The sequence below is a fragment of the Microcaecilia unicolor genome, chromosome 1 (assembly GCF_901765095.1).
Source record: "Microcaecilia unicolor chromosome 1, aMicUni1.1, whole genome shotgun sequence".
NCBI lineage: Eukaryota > Metazoa > Chordata > Amphibia > Gymnophiona > Siphonopidae > Microcaecilia > Microcaecilia unicolor.
Window position 1 is genome coordinate 717,772,356 of NC_044031.1, and position 18,833 is coordinate 717,791,188.

General features: G+C 43.6%; 1 protein-coding gene across 2 annotated transcripts in view; it reads left to right on the forward strand.

The window, feature by feature from the left end:
• Positions 1–18,833, forward strand: part of SLC24A5 (solute carrier family 24 member 5) — a 70,153-nt gene that overhangs the window by 28,102 nt on the left and 23,218 nt on the right. The window contains exons 7-8 of one of the 2 annotated variants that reach the window (XM_030189523.1): positions 5,455–5,661; positions 17,803–17,904. In XM_030189523.1, coding sequence (XP_030045383.1) covers positions 5,455–5,661; positions 17,803–17,904 — 309 coding nt within the window. The remainder of the gene's footprint in view (positions 1–5,454; positions 5,662–17,802; positions 17,905–18,833) is intronic. The other variant, XM_030189531.1, reaches the window with a different exon arrangement.

Sequence of the window (18,833 nt, forward strand, 5' to 3'; positions counted from 1 at the left end):
GAAGCCTGCGCAGCTGCGTTGCTGATCTGCAAGGGCAGGCTTCTACATGGAATGTTGCTAGTGGAATAGCAACATTCCATGTAGAATCTCAAATAGTAGCAACAGAATCTCAATAGTAGCAACATTCCATCTAGAATCTCCAATAGTAGCAACATTCCATGTAGAATCTCAAATAGGGAAAGGGAAATGGGACTTGATATACTGCCTTTCTGAGGTTTTTGCAACTACATTCAAAGCGCAGGTACTTATTTTGTACCAGGGGCAATGGAGGGTTAAGTGACTTGCCCAGAGTCACAAGGAGCTGCAGTGGGAATCGAACTCACTTCCCCAGAAACTCTTAACTTTTACAGTTTTTCATATCTAGATTATTGCAATTCATTACATGACAGTTTATGTCAGTAGTATACTATCAAGAGATTAAAATTAGTACAAAATACATTTGTAAAACTGTTAAGAGGCACAAAGAGATTTAATAGGGTTACTCCACTGCTAAAAGATGAACATTGACTACTGATATCCTTTCACATTTCATTTAAGCTACTTATAAGTGCCAATCAGGCTCTTCATTCTGGGCAGCCTCAGATCCTCTTTAATTCACTTATTCCTTTTACTCATTCATGTTCACTACATTCATCTCAACAAGCTACATTGAGCCTACAAATAGGTGGGGAAATGTGGGATATAAATGTAACAAACAAATAAATTATCAATCAGTATTAGGTACGTTTGGACCATATGCTGTATACCTATTTTAGTATTGTAGCACTCACACTTTAGAATGCTCTTCTTTTGAACATTCAATCAAATACCTCCTTTCAACATTTTAAGGTTGCATTGAAGACTTTCCGGCCAATATTCAAAATCATTTAACCAGCCAGGAACGGCACCTGGCTGGTTAAATGATACTTAGCTCTCTCCTGCTAAATCATTATAAATGATCTAGAGATGGCTGTAACTAGTGAGGTAATTAAATTTTCTGATGACACAATTTTATTTAAAGTTGTTAAATCACAAGAGGATTGTAAAAACCTACAAGAGGACCTTACGATACTGGGAGACTGGGCGTCTAAATGGCAGATGACATTTAATGTGAGCAAGTGCAAAGTGAAGCATGTGGGAAAGAGGAACCCAAATTATAGCTACGTAATGCAAGGTTCCACATTAGGAGTCACTGACCAGGAAAGGAGGGATCTAGGCGTTGTCTATGATGATACATTGAAACCCTCTGCTAAGTGTGCGGTGGCGGCTAAGAAAGCAAATAGAATGTTAGGAATTATTAGGAAAGGAATGGAAAACAAAAATAAGGACATTATAATGCCTTTGTATCGCTCCATGGTGCAACCACAACTCGAATATTGTGTTCAATTCTGGTCACCGCTCAACATGTAATTAAGCTCTGGAGTTTTTTTCCAGAGAATGTAGTAAAAGCAGTTAGCTTAGCGAGATTTAAAGAAGGTTTGGATGGCTTCCTAAAGGAAATGTCCATAGACCATTATTAAAATGGACTTAGGGAAAATCCACTGCTTATTTCTAGGAGAAGCAGCATAAAGTGTACTTTTTTGGGATCTTGCCAAGTATTTGTGACCTGGATTGGCTACTGTTGGAAACAGGATGCTGGGCTTGATGGACCTTCGGTCTGTCCCAGTATGGCAATACTTATGTACTTATGAAAATATTTCTGGTTAGCACTTAGCAGATAGCCAGTTATATCACGCAATATAACCAGCTATCCATCAATTTTCAGGGCAGTGCTGGCTATGTTACGTTGTCAAATGTGGCTGCATCAATAGCAGGTATGTCTTTGGCAGCTATGAAATTAGCCAACAAGTGCTGAATATTGACTTGGCCAGCTTTGTTCTTAGCAGCCAACGATAAACTGAATATCCAATGCTAGTCTACGGAAATAGCCCAGCATTGAGTATCCGGGCTCAGTGCTGGGAATCAACCCAGCTACAGTGGGGGAAATAAGTATTTGATCCCTTGCTGATTTTGTAAGTGTGCCCACTGACAAAGACATGAGCAGCCCATAATTGAAGGGTAGGTTATTGGTAACAGTGAGAGATAGCACATCACAAATTAAATCCGGAAAATCACATTGTGGAAAGTATATGAATTTATTTGCATTCTGCAGAGGGAAATAAGTATTTGATCCCCCACCAACCAGTAAGAGATCTGGCCCCTACAGACCAGGTAGATGCTCCAAATCAACTCGTTACCTGCATGACAGACAGCTGTCGGCAATGGTCACCTGTATGAAAGACACCTGTCCACAGACTCAGTGAATCAGTCAGACTCTAACCTCTACAAAATGGCCAAGAGCAAGGAGCTGTCTAAGGATGTCAGGGACAAGATCATACACCTGCACAAGGCTGGAATGGGCTACAAAACCATCAGTAAGACGCTGGGCGAGAAGGAGACAACTGTTGGTGCCATAGTAAGAAAATGGAAGAAGTACAAAATGACTGTCAATCGACAAAGATCTGGGGCTCCACGCAAAATCTCACCTCGTGGGGTATCCTTGATCATGAGGAAGGTTAGAAATCAGCCTACAACTACAAGGGGGGAACTTGTCAATGATCTCAAGGCAGCTGGGACCACTGTCACCACGAAAACCATTGGTAACACATTACGACATAACGGATTGCAATCCTGCAGTGCCCGCAAGGTCCCCCTGCTCCGGAAGGCACATGTGACGGCCCGTCTGAAGTTTGCCAGTGAACACCTGGATAATGCCGAGAGTGATTGGGAGAAGGTGCTGTGGTCAGATGAGACAAAAATTGAGCTCTTTGGCATGAACTCAACTCGCCGTGTTTGGAGGAAGAGAAATGCTGCCTATGACCCAAAGAACACCGTCCCCACTGTCAAGCATGGAGGTGGAAATGTTATGTTTTGGGGTGTTTCTCTGCTAAGGGCACAGGACTACTTCACCGCATCAATGGGAGAATGGATGGGGCCATGTACCGTACAATTCTGAGTGACAACCTCCTTCCCTCCGCCAGGGCCTTAAAAATGGGTCGTGGCTGGGTCTTCCAGCACGACAATGACCCAAAACATACAGCCAAGGCAACAAAGGAGTGGCTCAGGAAGAAGTACATTAGGGTCATGGAGTGGCCTAGCCAGTCACCAGACCTTAATCCCATTGAAAACTTATGGAGGGAGCTGAAGCTGCGAGTTGCCAAGCGACAGCCCAGAACTCTTAATGATTTAGAGATGATCTGCAAAGAGGAGTGGACCAAAATTCCTCCTGACATGTGTGCAAACCTCATCATCAACTACAGAAGACGTCTGACCGCTGTGCTTGCCAACAAGGGTTTTGCCACCAAGTATTAGGTCTTGTTTGCCAGAGGGATCAAATACTTATTTCCCTCTGCAGAATGCAAATAAATTCATATACTTTCCACAATGTGATTTTCCGGATTTAATTTGTGATGTGCTATCTCTCACTGTTACCAATAACCTACCCTTCAATTATGGGCTGCTCATGTCTTTGTCAGTGGGCAAACTTACAAAATCAGCAAGGGATCAAATACTTATTTCCCCCACTGTACCTCCCACAGTCCGAATATCGAGCCCTTACTGTTTTACTATAGCATTTCCTCTTGATTAGCAGAACGGACAAGCTTTAACTTTGGGGTGATTTCTGGCAGAAACTACCCTTTTATGTTCACTGTTGTACAGTCCTTACACTCCCCCTCCCCTCCACTTGTTCTTAGCTGCTTTAAAATGTATTATTTGATTCTTGTCTTTTTGTGAAGATGACTTGTGTCTTTGGTTTTTAGTTCTATTTAGTTTACATTTATACATTTTTTTATTGTAACTTAGATTCTTTTGTATGATCCTTTTCCATTATAAATATTTCCCTTTTTTAAACCACTCGATATCTGTGCAATTAGCGATATGTCAAATAAAGATGACCTACGGCCTATTTAGAATTAACAAAGAGGAAGAAGGAGGAGTGGCCTAGTGGTTAGGGTGGTGGACTTTGGTCCTGGGGAACTGAATTCGATTCCCACTTCAGGCACAGGCAGCTCCTTGTGACTCTGGGCAAGTCACTTAACCCTCCATTGCCCCATGTAAGCCGCATTGAGCCTGCCATGAGTGGGAAAGCGCAGGATACAAACGTAACAAAAATAAAATAGATACTATTGGAGATTCTACATGGAATGTTGCTACTATTGGAGATTCATGGAATGTTGCTATTCCACTAGCAACATTCCAACATTCCATGTAGAAGGCTGCGCAGGCTTCTGTTTCTGTGAGTCTGACGTCCTGCACGTATGTGCAGGACGTCAGACTCACAGAAGCAGAAGCCTGCGCGGCCACATTGGTGATCTGCAAGGGCCGACTTCTACATGGAATGTTGCTAGTGGAATAGCAACATTCCATGTAGAATCTCCAATAGTAGCAACAGTGGAGGAGTGGCCTAGTGGTTAGGGTGGTGGACTTTGGTCCTGAGGAACTGAGTTCAATTCCCACTTCAGGCACAGGCAGCTCCTTGTGACTCTGGGCAAGTCACTTAACCCTCCATTGCCCCATGTAAGCCGCATTGAGCCTGCCATTAGTGGGAAAGCGCGGGGTACAAATGTAACAAAACAAATGCCAAAAACAGTGTCTAATATGAAGAAGATATTCTTCAACAAAATTTGTATTCAAGTCCATTCAGCAGAGGGGGCTTCTCTGCATGAGAAGGTCATGCATTCTCAGAACTAGTTCAGAGCTCTGGAAAAACCAATGATATCCACTTCTTTGTCCGATTTAATCCTGTTTGTCGATGGAGAATACATAGAATATGAATAACTACTAAGGCTGTTTTCCTCACATGTGTACCACTTGGGTATCCACTTTTAGTGGGAACACCTTTGTGGTGCTATATCGAGGCATCACTCTTAATCACAGCAAGAAATGTTTAAATACAGTTGACAGGGGTCCGCTGTAGATAAGTTGAGATATGTCTGAATAGTGGAGTCAAATGAACATATAATATAATCCAGAGCTTGGGCAAAAAAAACAAAAAACACATGGCTGTAGTACAATTGTGTTAAACCAAAGAAAGAAAGTTGGGGGTCCTCTAAGCAGTACAGAGAATTTATCATACAAAATGCACTAGCAATATTTATATTAGTATTCATTTAGAGGTACTATCACAATGGCCTTGAAACTTACATGAGCCAGATGTGCCAAGAGTTTTCATCCATTTGGCATATGTAGGTAAAATACTTGTACATCTGGCTATACAAAAGCTAATTTAAAAAAAAATGATTGAGCAGATGCACAAATGTCTTCCCTAGACACAACATAGAAGAAATCTATTTAATAAATCAGGCCTCACAGAAACCCGTCTTCATTGTTCTATGAGGAGACATCTTGTGCAAATGGTGATGTCTGGCCTATAAAACAGGGACAGAAAATTCCTTCAGACTCTAATGGTGCCACTTTCTTTCTAAACATTAACAGATTCATCAAGTGTTTTCACAATGCCTGAAGCGGACTTAACTAGAATTTTCTGGGTACTGTCCCTGCCTATCATTATGCTGCTGTATTTGACAACACCAGATTGCAGAAGGTATTTCTGGAAGAGATGGTTCATCTTGACGTTTTTCATGTCAGCAGTGTGGATATCTGCCTTTACTTATATCCTTGTCTGGATGGTAACCATTGTAGGTATGCCTAAAACTATGACAAAGCTGTACCATTATGTTTTATGTCTGCAAGAAGGAGTTCAGTTGGGAGAGAGTAGCCTAGTGGTTAGAGCACTAGGCTGACAACCAGAGAAGCTCAGTTGAAATTCTGCCTCTGCTCCTTGTGATCTTGGACAAGTCACTAACTCTCCATTGCCTTTGGTACAAAATTAGATTGTGAGCTCTTTGGGGACAATGAAATACAGTGTCCCTGACTGAAACTCACCTTGAGGCAGTGGCTGTAGGCCACCTGAGGCGGGGGCCTCAAGTGGTACCCTCCAGGAATGGCACTCTTCCTTCCCCTCCTCAACCCTTTATTTGTTTCTTTTCTCTAAAAGGTGGCAGTGGCTGCAGTGATTCCCATAGACTGCCCTGCCACCAGCACCGGCCTCTCCACTGCAGCCCGCCTCTTGACGTAACTTACTGTTTCCTCAGGGCTGGGATTCAGTAGCGAAGAGGCCTGTGCCTGTGGCACTGGGAATCGTTGCCACTGCCACTTTTTAGGGAAAAAAAATAAGATAAACGAGGGAAGAGGATTGAGAGGGGAAGGGGGGAGATGTTAGACCAGGCGCGGGCAGCATCTCATCCCTGCCTTGGGCAGCAGTTTGCCTTGGGCCACCCCTGCCTTGAGCTATTACTGAAAAAAGAGTGAGCCACATCCAAATAAATCAAAGTCTAGGATTTCAAAGACAAGAGAGATGCCTCTAAATGAGAATGCAGATTTTAAATCTGTATTAGAAATGCAATGAAGTAGCCTAAAGTGGCATTTCTCAAGCCAGTCCTGGAGTGCTCCCTGGCCAGTCCAGAGTTCAAGATAACCACACTGATTATGCATGAGACAGATTTGAAGGCAAGCCTGAGCAGGTGTAAAGGGAAGGAAAAGGTAATTTTGATGATATTTCACACTTTTCTCTGTAGTTTATGGTATGTTCCTGTATCCAGAAGCCTTCCAATCTAATTTGTACCTGAGACAATGGAGGTATATGTGACTTGCCCAAGATCACAAGGAACAGTAGTGGGATTTGAACCTTGTCTTCCCTAGCTCTCAGCCTGCTAATATAACCATTAGACTATACCTCAGAATGGGTACAACCTCACCAAACTAGCACAATCAAGGCTAAAATATGGTTTAAACGGTTTTGTGAGTGGAGGAGTGGCCTAGTGGTTAGGGTGGTGGACTTTGGTCCTGGGGAGCTGAGGAACTGAGTTCAATTTCCACTTCAGGCACAGGCAGCTCCTTGTGACTCTGGACAAATCACTTAACCCTCCATTACCCCAGGTACAAATAAGTACCTGTATACAACATGTAAGCCGCATTGAGCCTGCCATGAGTGGGAAAGCACGGGGTACAAATGTAAAAAAAATAAAAAAAAAATAAATTTTATAAAGACACACAGGTGCCACTGTGTCTATTAAAAAAAAAAGAAAAGAAAAACCTCAAAATAGTACATACTTGGACTTACAGCCTAAATGACCTGTTATAAAATTACCATCCTAATGAACTCATACACTCAAAAAGTGACTTGTGATGATTCATTAAATGTTAATCCTAGATCATTTGGATCATTCCTGCCTATGCCAGCTTCAATCTGAAAATGGCTGCCACAACCTCCTGTGAAAGTCACAGCAGCCATTTTGACTGCAAAGCTGGCAAGGGCAGAAGCAGTGGGAGATTGCTCCTGCCCCAATGAGACCACTAGACCCACCAGGGTTTGTAAGGTAGGCACTGGGGGAGAGGGAGCCTATGGGTGTGAGCTCATTTTTGTTTGGGAGGGCAAAGTGATGCTGGAGTGGGGCCCATTTTGTTTGGGAGAGGAGTGAAGTGAAGATGGTGTAGGGCCAGCATTTGTTTGGGGGGGGGGGGAGGGGCGGCATGTTGGTACCATTTTCTGTTTCAATCAGCTTCAGATATGATTTCCGCCAAAACCAAAACAACCCCTGTTTCAATCTCCCTTTAGAAGAACTACATGTATTTAATAGGTCTCACCTTCTTCTCAGCATGTTCACTTAGACATGCTGTCATGTAAAGTCAGGTTTGACTAGAATCAGAATGATACTATTAAATACATACAACTTATCAACATCTATTATAAATATCAGGTAAAAACACATGAGACCTCTTCAATTTATGTACCATGTGCACAGAAACTCTTATTCAGCATGTTGTAATTTGTGTAACTATAAATGAAAATGTAGTATGAACACAATATGCACTCTAAATAAATAAGACATTAGTTGAAAGTACAACAAAGAATGAATTTGAATTTTATATGTTAATCACAAATGTCAGTCTCAAGAGGTTCAAAAATACTAATAGCACCAAGAATACCACCATAAATCAATCAAAAGAATATGGACACAAAACTCAGGTGACTATTGCAAATATGCCATTGTTGTGACAGATCCTTCAAAACAAAAATGCACAGTCCATGCACAACACCTGAGGCAACAAAGGATTATATAATTTCCCTAGTCCACAAGAATTATTAGTGAGATTTGAATCTTGGCTTTCCTAGTTTATATCTGGTTTTTACCTCGTTCTTTCCTGCAATAGGAAGCTATTTAAAGTAAATTCTGCTTGGAATGCATGAAATTTAAATAGCAGAATTCCTCTCATTCAGTATAGTGCACCTGACATTAGGCACCAATTAGTTGTGTAACTTCTACACTGAAATGGCAGTTAACTGACTGAACAGTGGGGAAATGACAGTTATGTGCATAACTGCGCTTAAGTGCTATTCTATAGCTTCGCACTTAAGTGCTCTAGCACTTAACTGCAAGGGGAGCATGGACATAGGAGGGGCATGGGTAAGTCATAGGTGTGACCAACAATTACACGCTAACCTTTTAGAACACTGTCAGTTACATGCTTCACTGCCAGCATGTAGACATAAACTAGAAACGCAACCCAGCAATCCTAGAGCAGTAGCATATAATAAACAGTGTCACTTAATCATTCAACTACATATTTATAAATACAGTGCACTCCATTTAAGTGCACGTCGGATAAGAGCATGCTCTGTTTAACTGCATGCTGTACTTCAGTCCCGTTTTTGGCACCATCAATTTCTATGGGGACAAACTTCGATTTACCATACCACTGATAAGTGCAAGATTCGCTTATATGCATGGTTCAAGACTGCTCCTCTGCAGGAAAGACTCCGCATAAGCGCACGCATGGAATATGGAAGCCGATTGGCGCGTGACAACCAACGAGATTTCAAATTTACTGCCTCTTTAACTGCCACAGGCAAAATAAGCGAAAGAATGTTGTTAGGGCATACACCGGGGTCGTCGTTGCGGCGGAACTGTAAGACTTTAACACTGACTGAACGAATAGAAATTCTTAAAAAATTAGAAAACAAAGAAAGTCAAACATCTATTGCTAAAGAATATGGTGTCAATCAGTCAAATTTCACGTGTCTTGAAGCAGAAAGACCAGCTTCTGGAAGAATGGCAAAACAATACAAATCCACAACAGAAACAAAAACGGGCGGGAAAATCTGAGGAGGTAGAAGGTGCTCTTCTTCGGTGGTTTTCTCGAGTCAGGAGCAGACAGTTTCCTGTCAGTGGTCCACTGCTTATGGAGAAAGCTAACCAGGTAGCAGAAAGTATTGGACTAACTGAATTCAAAGCCACTGTTGGATGGTTGGAAAGATGGAAGGAGAGGAACAGCATAAACTTCAAGAAACAGCATGGTGAGAAACAAGACACTGATGACTTTGGTGCTGAAAATTGGGTTGTTTCAGTTCTTCCTACCATCTTCAACGAGTTTGCACCTCGTGACATTTTCAATGCTGACAAAAATGGTCTCTACTGGAGAGTGATTCCTGATGGAACACTTGCATTCAAACATGCCAAAACTACTGGAGGTAAAACACCGAAGGACTGACTGACGATCCTCCTTTGATGCAATATGGATGGGAGTGAGAAGTTGGAACCCCTCGTAATTGGAAAGAGCAAACAGCCCCGTTGCTTCAAGAATGTTAAGCAACTTCCTGTGTCATACGAGGCTAACACAAATTCATGGATGATTGAGGCAATTTGGAAGCAGTGGCTAAAGAAGTTAGACACTAGAATGCAGGCACAAAAGCGTCAGATTTTGCTGCTTTGTGATAATTGTGCTGCACACAGGGATGATGTCAGGCTGTCTAACATCAAGGTGGTCTTCCTGCCACCAAACACTACCTCTCTGATCCAACCTAGGGATCAGGGCATAATAGCCAATTTCAAACAACATTATCGAGCTCTTGTGCTACGTCGTCTGATGAGAGTTATGGCTGACCAGACTGCAAAGGATAAACGTGCTGTTGAACTGGCTCGTAATCTATCACTGTTGGATTCCCTACATATGCAGAAAGAAGCCTGGAATCATGTTACATGGGCAACCATTGTGAACTGCTACAAGCGGGCAAGCTTTGTTAAGGATGTGGAGAGGGACGAAACAGATGCAGCTGTTGCAAACACATCAGATGAAGAGGTTATTGACATCCCAGCCGGTGTTACTGAAGAGGAGTTCCATCGCTACATAGCTGTTGATTACGATCTACAAACAGCTGAAAACAGCACTGATGTCAAGATATGCGCCTACACACAGGCAACAACTGCTGATGATGGAACAGATGAAGAAATGAGCAGCGAGGCACATGCTGATGAAATTCAAGAATCTCCTGTCACTTTTGCAAGAGCACTGGAGAGTCTCAACACCGTGTGGGCCTATCTGGAGGCCACTGGATGTCAGTGCTATGACAGTTTTTACCATCTGGCAGACGTAGTCTATGGAACTCACAGACCCAAGAGTGTACAGAGGACTATAACTGATTGCTTCAAGTAAGCCAAATGTCAGTTAACTGAGACTGTATACTGTACGTATAATAATAAACAGTATTGTATATATGTTTATCAGATGTCAAGCTTCTTTGGGTCACAACGGTTAAGTGCATGCATTTCTTTGGTCCCAGACCCTTGCACTTAAGCGGATTGCACTGTATATTTTTTAGGGATCCTTAGAGTGGCTGGCATACTAACTCAAAGCACAAAATATTTCTCTAAGGGGCCCTTTTAGGGGCCCTTTACTAAGGCGTGCCAAAACATGGACTGTGCTTGTGTAGCGCGTGTTTTGGATGCGTGCAGATCCATTTTTCAGTGTGTCTGCAAAAAATGCCTTTTTTGTGGCGAAAAATGGACGTGCACCAAAATTAAAACCAGCGTGCATCCATTTTTGGCATCTTACTGCCATCCATTAACTTAGCAGTAAGGTCTCACGCGTTAACAGGCGGTAATCATCAGCACGCGTGCACTGCCGATTACTGCTGGGTAAGCGCTATGTAGTAGAAAATTTCTACCGCATGTTTTGGATGCGCGTCAAAAATGGAATTACCGCCTGGGGTACTCGGTAGCCGGGTGGTAGTTCCAATTTTACATGTGTTGTACGCACGTAGGCACCTATGTGCCTTAGTAAAAGAGCTCCTCGCTAAGCTGCAAAAGGGCCTACATATGTACAGCGTACGCCAAATCGGCACTACCACCCAGATAGCTTGGAATGCCCTCCCGCGGGAGGTGGTGGAAATGAAAACGGTAACAGAATTCAAACACGCGTGGGACAAACATAAAGGAATCCTGTTCAGAAGGAATGGATCCTAAGGAGCTTAGCCGAGATTGGGTGGCAGAGCCGGTGGCAGGCGGCGGGGATAGTGCTGGTCAGACTTATACGGTCTGTGCCAGAGCCGGTGGCAGGAGGAGGGGCTGGTGATTGGGAGGCGGGGATAGTGCTGGGCAGACTTATACGGTCTGCGCCCTGAAAAGGACAGGTACAAATCAAGGTAAGGTATACACAAAAAGTAGCACATATGAGTTTATCTTGTTGGGCAGACTGGGTGGACCATGCAGGTCTTTTTCTGCCGTCATCTACTATGTTACTATGTAAATGGAGAGTCCCATTGGGAAAAGTAAAGCTAAGTGACTTCATACCCATTTGTTTGCTCCTGTACGAATTGTAGTGAAGGAGTGATGTTGAAAGTGTTGAACTATAAGTAGTAAATCATGGTGCAGTTTTTGAAAATATAAAAGATATATAAAAATTGAAGAAACTAACAATAGACAATACAAAATTGACTTAATTGAAAAATTTGGAGGTTTTTTGACCAATGATAATACCAGAGTCTACGATGTGCCAACACTAAGAGATCATACTTGCTGCTGAGCCGTGACATTTGAGGTCTTTTTCCTCCATTAATTGAATTCAAGTATTTATAATTCACAGTGAGAATGAAGAACTTTAAGTCAAATTAATCTTTCAGCTTTTGATGTTGTTGACACAAGTGATTTTTGCTGAATTAGTGTCTAGGAATTTTTTGAACTGTCTGATTACCTCGAGGTAAACACCGGCGCTACAAAAATTAAAATATTTTTGTAGCCCCGGAAATGGCGCACGCAGGGGGTGGGAACAACCACCGAGCTACTTCAGTAGCCCAGCGATAGTTCTGGATTAGCGAGCAGTAAGCCTGCATTGGGCTTACCGCCACTTCATAAAGTCCCCCTAAGATTGCTGGGTTACATTTCTAGTTTGATCCATATACCCTGCCGCATGAATATTTGTCCTCTAGCTTGAGCATGTAGGCATACACATGCATAACTGCTACTATAGAATTCACAGTTAGCGCCTAACTGTGGGCAACCTTTATAGAATTACCTCTTATGTGGTCTCTTACGTATGTGGTAAATCTTTATGTGATATGCAATTGCACTTTTAATTGTGGTTTAAGTGCCCCTGATGCAGGCTTAGGGCGAAATATGGCCATTTTGGGCTTTTTAATGTTATCATTATTTTTAAGATAAGTATATATAATTGTTTTTATAAACATTTATTTTTGATTATACAATATTAAACATTGACAGCTAGATTCTATATATGGTGCCTAAAAAATTGACGCCAAAACATACCTGTGTAAGTAGTATCTTATAAGCCGCACCTAAAGTTCAGCATGGTTTATAGAATACATGCTTAAATGGAGAATCTCACGTAAGTTTAGGCATGGCCATTTGCACCAACAAAAATGTGGTGCAAATGTCCACACCTAAATTTAAGTGCGGAGCACTATTATTCTATAATTATGTGTGTAACTGAAAGCCATACCCCCGTTCTGCCCTGAAATGCCCATGACCCTCCTATTTCCACACCCCCTTACCACTACCTCAATGGATGACAGTAAGTGCTTTCCCCACATAGCCATATGGTAAAAGCAATCTTACCGCATGGCACTGTCTTTTTTTGACCTTTTTACCTGCTGCAGTAAAGAGGGCCTCAACACGTGGCAAAAACAGCCCCAGCAACTAGCATAGGGCCCTTTTTACCGCAGCTTAGTAAATGGACCCCTATGTTAATATTCAGACATAACCGGCCATATGCTAGCAGTAGTGCTGTCCAATTCACGATTCAAATTGATTCGATTCGTTTTGGAAAAAAAATTGGACGTCTCGATTCAGGATTTCCCCACCTCCCTCCTTTTGTCACCCAAGCCACTGCTTCCCTCCTTCCCACTGTCACCCAAGCCACTGTCACTGCTTCCCTCCTTTTTTCCCTCATGCTGTCACCCAAGCCACTGCAGCTGCTGAAGGAAGCAGCAGCAGTGAGAAGACAAACTTACCATAGCAGGGCCCAAGGTCTCTCTATTGTTATTTATTTATTTAGATTTGGCACAGGCAAGAAAGTCTCTCTATTGGCGCTCAGCCAGAACAGGAACTGACATCAGGGGGCGGGACCGGTAATCAAGTCAAGCAAGGAGGTTTAATAGACAGGAGTGGACGTGAGCCTATCTAGTCCACTGTAAGCAAGTAAACCAATTTGGTTAATCTGTGTGTCCACTCCCCCACCCAGCCATCATTGCCATACGCTCAAAACAAATCAAGCAAACCTATGAGCTGCTGCTTCCACGTTGTCATTCTTTATTGTTGGTCCACATCTGTAACAAGTCTAAAGCTGTTTCAGTTGGATAGGCAATGCCTTAAAAGGTGGAGGAGAAAAGAAATAACAATTGAATATCACTAAAACAGTTTCACAAATTATTGTAGCTGGTAGAAACAGCAATTATAAACGCTGTAGTTTGTGCCCATTTTTCTTCACTGTTCTTCTATACATTACAGATGGCCAGATTTCAGTGAGGATATCCTGTTTCTTGATGGGCTCATCTTAACTGTTGCTTTTGTAATCTGCCTTGGGAAGCCTGGTGTTATAAAGATGATGGAATATATTGAAATTAAATGGAAGTAGAATTAAACTCTCCTTTCATTGGGGTACATGGAATCACATCTTCATCTGTTTTGTAGAAGTTTACATTTTAGATACACAAATGGATTATTCTGTTTTTGAACATGTTTCAGGGTCAAGAAACCCATTGGTTTAGCTTCGAGCAGCAGCAATAAAATCACAAAGAAAGGTGCACCTGCCGAACATGACTGTGATCTTGCCCAAAAACTCATTTATGTTTTGCAGGCTTTTGAGGAAGCCACAACAATTGCATCTGGAGAACAGTATGTTTCTGTGTAGGCTAGCCTAGCCACCTCTGTGCCCTCAGAAATAATTTTTTCTGCTTCTTGACAAATTATAGCTGCTAGATGCAGTTGTCTGAAGCCAGCCAAAGTGGACAAAATGATTTTTCTTAATGAACACTGGAAGATGTAGGACCTGACCAAACTTCACTTTTCACATGATGTAACACTGCATGTCGTCCTCACACTAATGTTTGCCTTTATTTAATTGCCGCTGCCTGGTTTGTTTGTTTTTTACCCTGTGTGTTATAATATTAGCATGTGAGCTTCACTATTTCAATCAAATTAAATCGAATCAAATTGAATCGAAAAACAAATTTTTTTTGAAAGAATAGAATCGAACCAAATCGAAAATTTTTTGACTGAATCGGACAGCACGAGTTAGCAGATAAAGATAGGACAGCTATTTATACCGTCTTATCTGCTAAATATGGCTGGTTACTTCTGAATATTGAGACTTAACCGGACTCTGCCCCTGATAGCTCCAAAGTTCAAGCTGGCTATGTCGGGCAAACTGGTCATTTTCAGTGGCACTAGTCAGTTTAGTGCCACTGAAAATAACTAGATAGCCGCAAATGAGTTATTCCCAGCTGGTTAATTCACTTTGAATATCAGCCAGAACATTTCCAAAATGACTTATCTAATCATCTGATGAACAACTAAACATGTACATTCCTGAGTGGATGTTCATCGGGAAAAAGATATAAAGGGCAATTCTATAAATTGGCACCTCAGTCTAGGCATCCCAATGCCGTGCACTTAGCGTCAGTTCTATAATGGCATCTTAGCACTGAGATTTTGTTATGGAATAGTAGCGTGAGGTTGGCATTGATCCGCTCATGTGTAGATGCACAGTCAGTGGCAAGCAAAAGTTGCTGTGCCAAGTGATGTATGCAGTTTATAGTACTCTATAAATTATCCCCTGAATTCTATAAAAAAAAAATTGTGCATGCAAATTTGGCTGTGTGCTCAATTTGTATGTGCAATTTAATTACATAAAAAGCCAATTAGTGGCACTAATTAGATTTAATTTGAACCAATATGTGTAAATTTAGGTCACATGTACATCAGGAAAAAAAGGATTTGAAATAGCTGTGTACTATAAGAGATCCAATAGCTCCTGCTATAAGTTTATCTGATGCTTCAAGGCTTTAATCTTGCTACTGCTCAAGTTCCACTCTTTGTCTTTACCATGTGTAAATTTAGGTGCAGGATTCATATCTAAATTTTCCGTGCAGCCCAAAAAAGGGGGCATGGTTTTGAGTTGTGTGTCTAATTATAGAATACTAGTAAAAAAGGCCCGTTTCTGACACAAATGAAACGGGCGCTAGCAAGGTTTTCCCCGGAGTGTGTGTGTGTGAGAGAGAGAGAGTGAATGCGTGTGTGTGACAGAGAGAGAATGAGTGTGGGAACGAGTGTGTCTGTGAGAGAGTTTGTGTGTGAGAATGCGAGTGTGTGCGAGTGCGTATGTGAGCCACAGTGAGTGTGAGAATGTTTCACACAGATACAGTTTGTGTGAGACAGAGCGAGAGTGTATGAGATCAAGAAAGTGAGAGTGACTGTATGACACATAGAGAGTGAATGTGATACAGTGTGAGACATAGAGTGTGTGGTAGACAGTGTATGAGAGTGAGAGAGACAATGACTGTGAGAGAGAAAGTGTGTGTGTGTGTTTGTGCCAGATACCCCCCCCCCCCCGCCCTCTGTGTGGTCGCAGGACCCCCTCCCTCTCTGTGGTCACAGGACCCCTCCCCCTCCCTCTCTGGTCTCCCTCCCCCCTCCTCTCAGGTCTCAGGACCCCCTCAGGTCCCTGGACCCCTCCCCTCTGGCCTTAGGACCCCTTCCCCTCCGGTGTCTCAGGCCCCACCCCTGCCAGCCTCGCCACCATGCCCCCCCCCCGAGGTTGCAGCCACTCACCCCTCCACCCCCCCCAGGGTGCAACCGCTCCTCCCCTCCACCCCCCCCCCGAGGTCGCCGCAGCCACTGCTCCCCCCTCCCCTCTCCACCCCCCCCCCCAGGTCACTGCTGCTCCCCCCTCCGTCTGACATCAGGCCGGTACAAAAACAAACAAACAAAAATTAAACCTGCAGAAATGATTTCAAAAAGGAAGCGGGGCACCGCAGGCAGCCATCGGCTGTCAGCTCTGCATCCGCTCCTCCTCTCACGGCTCTCACGTCACTGCCCCTGGAGAAGTGCAGTGACGTGAGAGGTGGGAGGTGGAGCGAATGCAGAACTGACAGCCGATGGCTGCCTGCGGTGCCCCGCTTCCTTTTTGAAAGCATTTCTGCAGGGTTTTTTTTTTTTGTACCGGCCGCTGCTGCTCGACAGGAGAAGCAGCAGTGGCCGGAAATGGCAGCTGAGCTGATGTTGGACGGAGGGGGGGGGGGGGCAGCGGCGACCTGGGGGGGGGGGGTGGAGCAGTGGCTGCTGTGACCTCAGGGGGAGGGGGTGGAGGGGGAGCGGTGGCAACCTGGGGGTGGGGTGGAGGGGCGGCGACCTTGGGGGGTGGAGAAAGCCTAAAACTGCGCCTCCAATGTTCCGAACGCTGCTATGTTGTGATTGGGCATTGTCGCTGGCTATAAACCGTGCCTAACTTTTGGTGATGTTTATAGAATAGTGCTAAGCACGTGTTTTATCGGCGCCAATTTTTTAGGCACAATTTATAGAATCTAGCCTCATATGGAGAAAACAGTGATCATCTTCTTTCAATTACAAAGGGTTTAGGGTTCCCACCTGGTTTTCAAACCCATAAAGGCAAGAACTTAATAAGTGCAAGAGACAAATACGGAGTACTGCGTATAGAGGATATACACAATTGTGTAAGATAACTGCAGTTTGACCATGTTGAATCCCTCCCCCCCCCCCCCAACTTTCTTACCCTGGTAACAATACATCTTGGTAGTAAACCAAATCTATGGATGGTTATAAACCCCGACTAAGAGTTCTTGAACCCATAGCAGGCAATTCTATAAAGTGGGACCTAGAATTAGGCACTAATGTTCCTTCTAAACTGAGCCGCAGTCCTCCATCTACAGTCTTGCCAGTGGGGGGGGGGGGGGGGGTGCTGTCTCACTATCATGTTTTCAATACTGAGGGACAGGCAAGTTCTGCAGACTCCAGGAAACCTGCCTGTCGCTAGAGATTGAAAACAGAACATTGAAGCACTTCCCCCTACCAGGTACCATTCTATAAGGTAGCATCTAAGTGCCATAGTGCCTTACTACAAGAGGGCATGGGTGGAGATGGGCAGACCATGGGCATATCTCCTAGGTATGTATGTATGTAGTTCATTGAACACTATGAACTATATGAATCACTTCACACACCTAAACATGGGAACACCAATGCCAACTTACACCAGTATTCTATAATAGAATCTTGATGCAGTTATAGAACTAGCATTAAGTGCAGGGTTTTGAGGCACCTAAACTGAGCCCCCAATTTATACAGTAGAAATGCTGCCATAGTCCTTTGTGTGCTTTCCATAGGGATATTTTACCTTTGAAGCTTGCCATGATGTGGAAATACATACATAGAAACCAGACGTTTTAATACAGTGTTTGTATCTTCATTATAGGAGAAACACTGGCTATTCCTGAAACTGTGATGGGTCTCACCTTGCTGGCTGCAGGAACAAGCATACCTGATACAGTGACAAGTGTACTAGTTGCCAGAGAAGGTACGAAAACTCATTTGGGAAGTAAAATAAAATTAATCCTATATGTCCAAACTTAGAAAACTGTCATGAATTTCAATTAATGGCACAGTGTAGCTTGTCTAGGTAATCCCCCTCTTAAAGCGAATGCTACATACCTGTAGAAGGTATTCTCCGAGGACAGCAGGCTGATTGTTCTCACTGATGGGTTGACGTCCTCGGCAGCCCCCTCCATCGGAAAGTTTACTAGCAAAGGCCTTTGCTAGTCCTCGCGCGCCCATGCGCACTGCGCATGCGCAGCCGTCTTCCCGCCCGAAACCGGCTCGAGCCGGCCAGTCCAGTATGTAGCAAGACAATACAGTTCAAGGGAAGACTCAACTCCAAAGGGGAGGCGGGCGGGTTTGTGAGAACAATCAGCCTGCTGTCCTCGGAGAATACCTTCTACCGGTATGTAGCATTCGCTTTCTCCGAGGACAAGCAGGCTGCTTGTTCTCACTGATGGGGTATCCCTAGCCCCCAGGCTCACTCAAAACAACAACCATGGTCAAATGGGCCTCGCAACGGCGAGGACATAACTGAGATTGACCTAAAAAATTTACCAACTAACTGAGAGTGTAGCCTGGAACAGAACAAACAGGGCCCTCGGGGGGGTGGAGTTGGATCCTAAAGCCCAAACAGGTTCTGAAGAACTGACTGCCCGAACCGACTGTCGCGTCGGGTATCCTGCTGCAGGCAGTAATGAGATGTGAATGTGTGGACAGATGACCACGTCGCAGCTTTGCAAATTTCTTCAATGGAGGCTGACTTCAAGTGGGCTACCGACGCAGCCATGGCTCTAACATTATGAGCCGTGACATGACCCTCAAGAGCCAGCCCCGCCTGGGCGTAAGTGAAGGAAATGCAATCTGCTAGCCAATTGGATATGGTGCGTTTCCCTACAGCCACTCCCCTCC